This window comes from Myotis brandtii, unplaced genomic scaffold (genome assembly GCF_000412655.1).
Source record: "Myotis brandtii unplaced genomic scaffold, ASM41265v1 scaffold206, whole genome shotgun sequence".
NCBI lineage: Eukaryota > Metazoa > Chordata > Mammalia > Chiroptera > Vespertilionidae > Myotis > Myotis brandtii.
In genome coordinates, this window is record NW_005357691.1 from 530570 (window position 1) to 541874 (window position 11305).

The window sequence follows — 11305 nt, forward strand, 5'->3', positions numbered from 1 at the left end:
CAATTATAACTTCCTCTGCAATAGAGGTGCAGCCCACACTGGACTCCCTTCCAAATATAAGCACTACTACATCCACAACTACTGAAGCCTCATTTTCTCTCACATCTACTGGAGTAACATATCCTTCTTACAGCAACTGTGTTTTCACTGCTTTCTTCCTCTTTTGAGACAAACAGGCTGGACTCTACACCTTCCTTTCTATCTACAGAAACATTGACTTCTCCTATTGCCATTTAGTACACAGGTATGTTCCACAATGTGTGCATTGTATTACTAGTAGAATGCATGCACAATGTTCTCCAAGGTGGCCAGTTTTCTGAAGGCAGAAAAGGATAAAGAAGGGTACAGGTGTCTATCTCTTTCAGTCAATGGGTACAGTGGGGACTTTATCCAAAGATAGAACTCTCTAGCCATTTTTTAAATCTTTGCTTTATTAAGTACTAGAGGCCAGTGCACAAAATTCATGCATGGGTAGAGTCTCTAGGCCTGGTTGGTGATCAGGGCCAATCTGCGGGGTGACTGGTGTGGCGATCGGGGGTCCCCTGCTGGTACCCGCCTTGGTGGGCCTGGCGCTGCCTGCTCACTAGCCCTGCCTGCCCCCTCACCACCATTGCCAACCGGTGACCAGCGGGGTGATTGTTGGGGTACCCCACTGGCACCTGCCTTGGCAGTTTGCTATGACGCACACTGACCACCAGGGGACAGACGCTCAACACAGGAGCTGCCCCCTGGTGGTCAGTGTGCTCCCATAGGGGAAGTGCCGCTCAGCCAAAAGCCGGGCTCATGGCTGGCGAGTACAGCGGCAGTGGCGGGAGCCTCTCCTGCCTCTGCAGCAGTCTCTCCTGCCTGCAGCAGTGCTAAGGATGTCCAACTGCCAGCTTAGGGTGTAGGCCGGGCTAAGGGACCCCTCCGAGTGCACAAATTTTGTGCACTGGGCCTCTGGTATAGGATAATGCAAATGTATCTTTTTACTAAGTATGACATTTCTAAGCCTCCTTTCCACCCATTTTGTTCCTGATGCTCTGACTCTGCCAATGTGAACATGGATCAGGAACCTCACCCCCTTCCAAATAAGAGTATTATATAGTCTTAGGTCTGACATATTGACTACATACCAGAAATCACCAGAAGACATTCCTCTGATACAAGTCTCAGCCTTCTCTAAGCTTCACCTCCAGCTGACTTACAATACTTACCAGTGGCCAAGGAGTGTTTGGCTTCCATATTGCTAAAATTTTAGATGTTCCTTCAACTTTTAACATTCCAAAATTGAAATTTAATAGGGCAGACAATAGGAGGGAATTACAGAGAGAAAAACCTGTAGCAGAAAGAAATACACAGGAAAAAATAAATATTTCCTCAGGCCAAATGATCTTGTGAAATTATGTTTAGCTTGGCTATTAAATGAACTTGGAATCTGTTGATCAATGAAAATTGAGGATTTGGGAGATTTGTAGCATGTCTATTAACTGTGTAGGGAACTGCCTAAATAATTAAAGCAAAAATGCGATGGTATGTCCTGTTTTTATTTTTTAAATTACTATTTTTTTCAATTACAATTTACAGTCAATATTGTTTTATATTAGTTTTGGGTATATAGCATAGTGGTTAGACAGTCACATACTTCAAAAACTATTCTCCCGATATTTCCGGTACCCACATAATTATTCTAATGTTATCAACTATATTCCCTATGCTATACTTTACATCCCCATGGGTATTTTGTAACTACCACCCTGTACTTCTCAATCCCTTAACTTTTTTCACCCAGTTCCCCAATCCCTCTTCCCTCTGGCAACCATCAGTCTGTTCTCTGTATCTATGAGTCTGTTTCTGTTTTGTTTGTTCCTGTTTTACTTGTGAATATGAAGCCAAAAGTGCTTGTTCTTGACCTTGAAATTAAATTAAGCAAAGTTTAAGAATGAGATTTCACTGTTTAGTTTCTTTAAAGTAAAGAACAATTTTCATCAAATTAACAGAAGTTAAATTTCTTGAATTCAGTACATAAAATTAATCTCCTTATTTTTAATTACAGTTTCCTTTTATAATATTGGAATGAGCTTCTCTGTCTTTGATGAAGAGCCAGCGATCCCTATTACCAGTATTGTAAATGAATTAGCAGAAAATTGGGTAAAATAATCTTTTGAATATTTATAGTACATATAAAATATGTGAATATATGTGTATATACATGTGTATGTATATATATGTGTGTATATATATGACAAAGATTGAGTATATTAAAACTAAGTTTTACTTTTTCTACACATAATACATTTCACAGCTAATTGGTTTTGACTTTTTGCTGAAAATCTATCGACTCTGTAATCAACACCATGAAGATATATGTGTTTTTTCTTTCATAGTGCCAATGCTGGAAGCTTTTATGGGATGTTAATATATTTTTTTAAAATATATTTTATTGATTTTTCACAGAGAGGAAAGGAGAGGGACAGAGAGTTAGAAATATCGATGAGAGAGAAACATCCATCAGCTGCCTCCTGCACACCCCCCACCGGGGATGTGCCCGCAACCAAGGTACATGCCCTTGGCCGGAATTGAACCTGGGACCTTTCAGTCCGCAGGCCGACGCTCTATCCACTGAGCCAAACCGGTTAGGGTGGGATGTTAATATTTTAATTTATTTAGAAGTGTACACTTTTTTTCCACTGACACAAATTCTGCGCCTTTTCAAATTTTCCTATTTGGGGAAAGTAGGAGAGTAGTGATAACAAAGTCTATGCTATTTAATTTAAATATTCTTGTTTTCTGCATTTTAATTTCTCTCTCTCTTACACAATAAATGTTTTACTTATCCTTACATTGTTTCTGATCATAGGAGTACTACATACTCTCTGAAGAAATCCAGAATTTGAAATGTGAAACTCAGAAAGTATACATGCTCTCTAATATTGCTCTTTGTATTAATAGTTTGAGGTATATTTTTTCAGACTTTTTCTATACATACAATAACATTGATGCATGTATATTCTTTTGTAAAAATAACTGAAATCATACTAATTATGCTAACTTCCTTTTTCACTTAACCATCTATCTTTGAGCATACTCATGATTATAAACATAGATCTACCTCATACACTTTAACAGATGCATAGAATTTCACCGGATAATTGTAAAGTAGTTTTTAATTCAGGCATCCATTGGTGGACATTCATGTGTTTCTATTTTTTCTCTATTTGGAAATAATGCTAACAATAATGCCCTTGCAATAAATTTTGGGGAAGCACTTGAGTATTTCTGTAGGATAAATTCCTAGAACTGGAATTGTTGAATCAATTGATGAATATTACACATTTTAATAGCTGTTGCTAAATGACCTCCCAGATAGGTGATACAAACCTGCATCCCTACCAACAGTAAATGGTCATGTCTGTTTCCCCTCTCTCCCCATCAGGCATTTATTTTCAAGTGTACCATATATGACATGATTATAAGTGCTTGACATGATTGGTTATATTCATCTACTAGGGTTGCCATAACAATATGATACACTGGGTGGCTTGAACAACAGACATTTATTTTCTCACTGTTCTACAGACTGGAAATCCAAGATCAAAGTGCCAACAGGGTTGGTTTCTGGTATGGTCTCTCTCTTTGGCTTGTAGATGGCTATCTTCATTTTGTGCCTTCACAGGACTTTTTCTTTGTGTGTGTGTGTGTGTGTGTGTGTGTGTGTGTGTGTGTGTGTGTGGAGAGAGAGAGAGAGAGAGAGAGGGAGAGAGAGATATGTCTGGTGTCTCTTCCCCTTCTTATAGTGACATCAGTCCTATGGGATTAGGGCTCTACCCTTATGACCTCATTTAGCCTTAATTACCCCCTTAAAGGCTCAATCTCCAAATATAGTGACATTAGGAGGTTAGGGCTTCAACATATGAAATTTTGGGGATACAATTAAGCTCATAACAGTAGGTAAAAACCAAGTGAAGCAGATGGAAATGTTGAACCAGCTGAAATAGTGAATGGAGCTTAATGATCACATCATCTCAGGTAACTTTGCTCAGTTAAGACAGAGGAGTAGAAATACTAAAACTGATATGTTTTATCTTTTACAGTTGAATTCTATATTTCAGGACAGTGAATTTGCTCTTTCTAATCTGGCTATTCAAATTAAAAGCAGGTATGTGAATGTCATCTGTTGTGGGTTGAAGGGCTGTTTGAGGGCACTCTGGATCTGTTATTATCCAGAGAAGATTTCCTTTGTTTTTGTCTGAGGTGTAGGGACTGCTGCATTTTGAGTTGAATCTTCCCTTCTGAGTGTAGGTTCTTTTTGGACTGAGAAAGAAATTTGTATTAATATTATAGAGTATAGCCCTAGCCGTTTTGGCTCAGTGGATAGAGTGTTGGCCTGAGGACTGAAGAGTCTGGGTTTGATTCCAGTCAAGGGCATATGCCCGGGTTTTGGGATCAATCCTCAGTAGGAGGCATGCAGGAGGCAGTCAATGATTCTCATCACTGATGTTTCTCTCTCTCTCTATCTCTATCTCTCTCTCTCCCCCTTCCTCTCTGAAATCAATAAAAATATATTTTAAAAAATACTATAGGGTTTAAATTCAGTGGGAGAACAAAATAGAATAAAATAAGTATGGGGAAACAGTGGAATTGGACTCAGTTACCTCTAATGCCCCCTTTAGCTTTAAAATACTATGATTCTGTGACTTAGGGGGAAAATGCCTTAAAAGATGAAAGACTCCGAATGACCAATGCATAAAGATTTATAAGGCCTTTTATTTTTGGACAATGTACTTCCAGGAATTAGAAATTCCAAAGGGAACTTGAAATATTTAGAGTGAGGAATGCTGACTAGTTCAAGACTTGCCTGGGGCACAAAGTTGGAGAGCTGATTGCAGTAATATTGGAAGGCACTGAGTAGTATCAAGAAGATGACCAAAGCAATTGGTTGTCTGATAAATACTTCCTCTGCTCTTAGATTGCACATATATTGGTCCTCTGTTAAAGGAACATTCAGAGAATACTTTTGAAAAATAGGCATGGCTCTGGTATACCACTGTAAGCTGATTTTTATTTTTTATTTATTTTTATTTTTATTATTGATTAAATTATTACTTAAGTGTCCTTATCCCCACGTTACTCCCTATCCCCCCATGTAAGCTGATTTTTAAAACAATACACGTGCCTGCCTATCTTCCACACACTGGGATTTTGGTTTCTATTCCATGTTCAAATATAAATAGGCTCAAGAAGGTTTATATAAGGTAATAAAAGTAAATCCATGGTAGGTTATTAAAAGAAAATTGTGCAATATACAACATTCTTTTTAAAGAATTGTGTCAATTATGTTTACTTATTACAAAAGTAATATGTGGCCATTGTAAAACCTTAGAGCTTAACAGAAATATGTAACTTGGATAGCAAAAATCTCCAGAAACACACCCATTCCAAGAACTCTGGTTAACAATTTTCTTACATACTCCTCTAAATTTGTTGCCTTGCATTTACTAAGAGAACGGGATCCTACTCTACATACTGTTTTCCAACATTCTTTTCATGCTTTAGAATGCATCGTGTACATCCTTTGAGGCCAATACATAGAGATTTAGCTTATTCATTTTTATGCTTGCATAGGATTCTTTTGCATGAGTGTACCATGGTGTATTTACCCAATTACTTAGTAATGGACATTTCAGTTATTTCCACTCTTGTACATATATTTGTATGGTTCCTTGCTGGTACTATTATGGAGTTGATTCTTGAAAGTGGGTTTGGTGAGTCAAAGGCTTACTACCATTTTGGTATACAAATAATGACCAAACTTTTTTGAAGTATCTTCTTGGAGCCCTAGAATTATTTTAATTCCAAGCTGGGAGATTATACTGTTTTGCCTCAGAGTTGTCTTTCTCCTGAACCTGTGCTCTTATGTATTTGGTACTCTATTTCATTTGTCTATAATTTTTGATGCTTTTGATACAGAGACACTTCTAAGGAAGAAAAAACCATGGACCAAAATTTTGTAAGTAATTTTTCAAAACAATGTACTTGTAACCTATTTTATACCTGATTAGATGTAAGTAAATAGCTCTTCTACCCAAGTATATATTACTAGAGGCCCAATAAACAAAATTTGTGCAGGAGTAGGCCTTTCTTCCCCCAGTTGCAGGCACCAGCTTCCCTATGGGACCCAAACTTCCCTCCAGCCACCAGCACTGACCTGGGCTTCCTTTGCAGAGGAGGCCCCGCACACCCACGACAGCCCACTGGTTGGTGACCTGGGCCTCCCTCTGCGTGGCAATGGTGGGGCAATGGCTGGGCCCTCAACCAATTGCATCGCACCTGCCTTGACTGGCTTGGTGCCAGTGGGTGTCATAGTGTGGTCCGGATGGTCATCTGGATGATCATCTGGATGGTCATTCCACTGTTCGGCTGTTTTGTCAATTTGCATATTAAGCTTTTATTATATAGGATTAGGCAAGGCTCAATTGTAATCCTTGAGGGTCAAAATACATTACCTTCTTTGGAATTGCACAAGAACCCAGTAAGGAAACCATCCTCTGCTTTTTGAACTATGTATGTGGCAGTTCTTTCAAGGCCCATTTTGTGGGCTATGGGAGTATGGAATGACTTTGGGATTGTAAATGGTAAATGGAATTTCTTGATTGTGGACTTCTTGTAAAAAGTCTGGTTCTTCCAGGAGTGACACAGTTGTTTGCAAGGCTGGCATTCAGAAATACATTCATCCTCTATTTGTATAGATTTGAAGTCAGAGTGTAACAAAACTATCTCCCATCATCCTTGACCCAATTCTCAGTACTTATTCCAGTGCCTCAAAGCTTTACAATGTTAGACTCTGAAAGGATTAGTAAACACAGATTTTAAAGTATTTAAACGAGATAAATATTTTAACTATACAAAATGCAATCAGTGCATTCCAAGTTATCTGCCATCATTTAAAATACTTTCTATAAATAGCTGATTCAGAATTTTTAATTTAATACATGATAGATAACATGACATGACTAAACTTCCTCTCAAAAAATAGGTGTAAAAGCCTATTGCTAATAATGAGTTCCCTGGGTTAGAATCCCTGCTCTTCCACTTCCTGATTGTGAGACCTTGGGCAACATAGTTAATCTCTCTATGCCTCACTTTCCTAATCTGTGCAATGAGGATAACAATATTATAATCCCTCACAAGGCTATTGGAAAGATGGAATGGGATAATTTATGTAAAGTGCTTAGCACATGACATAAAGCACAGTAAATGCTTGGTAGTGTTTACTATTGTTATCACTATGTTAGGTTTAGAATCTACTCCTAGTTCTTTGACTTCTCAGCTGTGTGATACTGGGCAAATAATTTAACTTCTCTAAGACTTAGCTTCCTCATGTAGAAAATGTGCTGACAATCCCTGGAATGCCCACCGTACAGAGTTAGTTTGAGGACTATAAATGCATTGATGTTTTAGAGGGTGATTTGAAGACGGCAATGAGTTACATAAATATAAAGTATAATTATGATTGCTGTAGTTTACAATAAGCCCTGTACTCAGTTGTGATGTTTGTTTAAAGATTTCAGCGAGTATGTACTTTTTTTTTGCTTTATTTGGAACAGAGAGAAGGGCAAGAGATGGCTACAATTTCCCATGCATTATACAGGTAGGAGCTGAGTTTATTCATAGCTGGTACATTTAGTTATGATTTCCCTTCCATTTAATTCTGTATGTGCAGTCTGTTGGTCAGAGTTGTCAGAAGGAGATCAAAGTACCTGGTGGTTATTTTATAGAGGCTGTCATTGGGCTCTTGCCTTCATAAAATAAGTTGTTTCAGTTGGTCATGGAACAGCCTAGCAGCCTGCTTGCTGCTGCCTCTTTGTAGTGAAGAGAAAATGGAGTCCAAAGTGGTCATAATTTGGGGATGGAGGAATAAAGTATTTGTTGTCATGAAAAAATTCCACAAAATACTGAGCAGGAAAATTGAAAAAGCAAGATGGAAAACATCCTTGGTTCTGTTCAAACTCATGGTCCAGCTTCTCCAGCTACTATTGGGCTGCTTGATGCAACTCAAGAAGTACATATAGCCAAAGAAGACTCCTGGAAAAGTCATTGAAATATTCAGGATGCTAAGAATAGAGAGTCTATTGCAGCAAGAGGAGAAGTTTAAAAAAGAGTTCTCTTCAGGCTGGAAAGATGATAGTTGAGAAGAGAGAGACCCCAAATGAAATGGGTAAGATGAACAGGGTCTTCACCAAATATGGATCAGTGAAGGGAGTGACATGTCTTATATTGGACATAAAACTTTTGAGTAAACACAGGCACATCTAAATTTCAACAGCTGGTAGGAAACATAGGAAATGTGTTCTTCAAAAAGATTATCTACAACTGGAAATGGAGAAAGGGTACAGGTAAGTTTGTGAATCTGAAATGTGTTCTGTAATGGAGCAGTAGAGGAATTTAGAATCTTTGAGGACCTCACTACAGAGGTTGAGATCAAGGACAGCCCTATTCTTTCATAATATGTCTTTTAGTAGAAAGAATATTTAGAAATGAAATACTAGGTCTTTGTGACCTTACTTAAAGTTTAGTTTCCTCATCTGTAGAATGGGGATAATAATAGCACGACCACATAAGGTTGTTGTGAGGATAACATAAATCAAAACATGTGAAGCAAGAATTCCATAAATGTACCAGGCCAGTGTGGCTCAGTGGTTGAGCGTCAACCATGAACCAAGAGGTCACCAGTTCCCTGTCAGGGCACATGCTCTGGTTGTGGGCTCTGTAGGGGGCATGTAGGAGGCAGCCAATCAATGTTTCTATTTTACTATCTCTCTCCCTTCCTCTCTCTTTAATATCAATAAAAACATTAAAAAAGAGAAATTTATAAATGTTAGTTACTTTCATTATCATTACTATTATTCTATGATAGAAATAGTTTTTTTGTAGAACACATCTTTATAGACTAACTGAGCATGTGCCTATTTGCTTTATTGCAAATGATGGATAAATTGGAGACCAGAAAGATAAAAGGTTTTCTCTAAAGTAATAAATCCTGAATACTTCATCTCTTCTATTAATTACCACAAACTTCTAGAAAAATAGTATGGCTACCCAATTTCAACATAATGCAAATGTTCCTGACTATTCTTTTGAAAATGCATTTTGAGTTTTTTGTTTTGGATACGAGAAAATTTATCAGACAATTTAAATATGCTGTCTTCCATAATTTCTTAAGATTTCCCACTTAATAGTGTAAAATATTTGATATTTATAAACTACCACTAAGTTATTTATACAGAATTGCATCACCACAGGCCAAGTTGCACACTGTTGACATAACTATAATATATTTTTTGTTTGTTCTGCTTTTTAGCTGTGTCTGTCAGGTCATCGTAAAGGCCAACTCTTCTTTAGCACCCACTGAATTGATTAGCAGGATTAAAAGTAAAATACATGGCAACCTCATGCATGGAAACTTCACACAAGATCAATTGACGTTATTAGTAAAGTCTGAACATGTTGCAGTGAAAAAACTAGGTAATTTGGGTGGGGGTATTCCATATGAAGTCACTGTCCTTCTTATAAAGCTCATAATGCATGCACAGTAAGACATCCTGAATTCAGAAGGGAGAGAAGTGATATTCATGTTCCTTTCCACATCCTTTGTACCCACTTGCTCTGACAACCTTTCTATCTATCTATCTATCTATCTATCTATCTATCTATCTATCTATCTATCATCTATCTATCTATCCATCTATCATCTATCTATCTATCTATCTATCTATCTATCTATCTATCTATCTAGCCAGGGGGGTTACCAGAGACTTTTGGTCAGCTCTGGATTTCAGCAGTAGCCAGTTCATCAATGATGTGGAATGATTGTCTCTTTTGCATAAATACCCAGAGACCTGGAGAGCTTCATTACACACAATAGCTGCCTAATAGATACTTGCTTTATTGATTGATTTAGCCAGACTATTCATCTTGGAAAGTGATCTGGGAACAGTCCAGAATTTCTCTCATGGTCATTTTCTTTTTAGATTAGCAAGGCTTTAATGGCAAAAGAGAAAGACTATCAGGCCACGCCATCCGATGGCAGCTTTCTTCGTTTTCCCTAATAGACTGGGGTAAAAATATTGAGCTAACCCCAAATAACACACATAGGCATTAGAACACACAATCCTTGGCAACAAACTAACTGGGTGGTGGAGGGCATGCTTCTATTGAGAATGAGAGTGAGATGAAAGGCAGAGCAGTATTGAAGCCACAAGCAGAGCCACCATGCAAATGATGCTAATGAATGTGTCCGGAGAATGAGGGTAAGGCCTTTTATTCTCACTCAGAGAGGAGATGGGGATGGCTGGGCAAAGCTGGCTGGGCCACTCTGTCAACACCTGAGGGAAAGATTTTTGGAATCAGGGTTATACACCCAATGAGTGGTCAGTAAAAACTGGGAACTTATTACATAAACATAGTCCAAGTCATATCTCCCTTAAGGTGACAACACTTGGCAGCAAAACTTTGCCATCAGCACCAACATCAGAACAGGCTCCCATCTGTATTGATGATGATGGATATATTGAGTTTACTTAAACCAAATCTACGCTAGAGTCAATTAAGAAGCAAGGAGCTATCCAGAAATATAAGCCAGCCTATCATTGCACCTCACACTATTAACAGTGGGTACCTGAAAAGGAGGGCAATTGGCAGGTGGGGACTTTTGATTTTTACTCTACGCCTCTCTGTGTGGCTTAAATTTTTTTCAAGGCACATGTATCATTTTTAAAAACAAAACTAAAAACCTGCTCTGTCAACTGGTAGTTTTAATGAAAAGGACTAAATGTGAGAGTGTATTGGGAGGCTTATATTTTAAGTAAAGAACCCATTTAATGCTATTTTCAGTGAATCCTGCTTTAAATGGCCTGGCTAAAAGAAAAGTTTCCTTTCTATTTGCTGATGTTTGTGCACAAGATAATAATGATGGGTCATAATGGATGTTTGTGATACTTTTAAGTGCCTTTTGCCCTTTAAAATGTGCATACATTTTCTCTGTAGAGCCAGGAAAGTGCAAAGCCGAAGAGACAACCTCTAAATACAAAGGGACATATAAGTGGCTCTTAACCAACCCTACTGATACAGCCCAAACTAGATGCATAAAAAATAAGGCTGGAAACGCTACTAGAATCTGGTATGTATTGGCCAAGTTCTAAATGCTAGTTCAAATACACAAAGATCTGCTAATTAGGGGCGTTTTTCTATGTCATTTGCCTGAGCTCCTTCTCTCCCCCTTTACTGCCAGTCTTTCTTCCTTTCTTTCTTTCTTTCTTCCTTTCTT

At 38.0% G+C, this 11305-nt stretch overlaps 1 protein-coding gene across 1 annotated transcript in view; it reads left to right on the top strand.

Annotated features, from left to right (window-relative positions):
* ADGRG4 (adhesion G protein-coupled receptor G4) overlaps positions 1 to 11305 on the top strand; it is a 136085-nt gene that overhangs the window by 28465 nt on the left and 96315 nt on the right. The window contains 8 exon segments of the mRNA XM_005865338.1: positions 1 to 125; positions 127 to 244; positions 2036 to 2130; positions 4074 to 4138; positions 5950 to 5989; positions 7551 to 7630; positions 9341 to 9504; positions 11026 to 11158. Coding sequence (XP_005865400.1) covers positions 1 to 125; positions 127 to 244; positions 2036 to 2130; positions 4074 to 4138; positions 5950 to 5989; positions 7551 to 7630; positions 9341 to 9504; positions 11026 to 11158 — 820 coding nt within the window.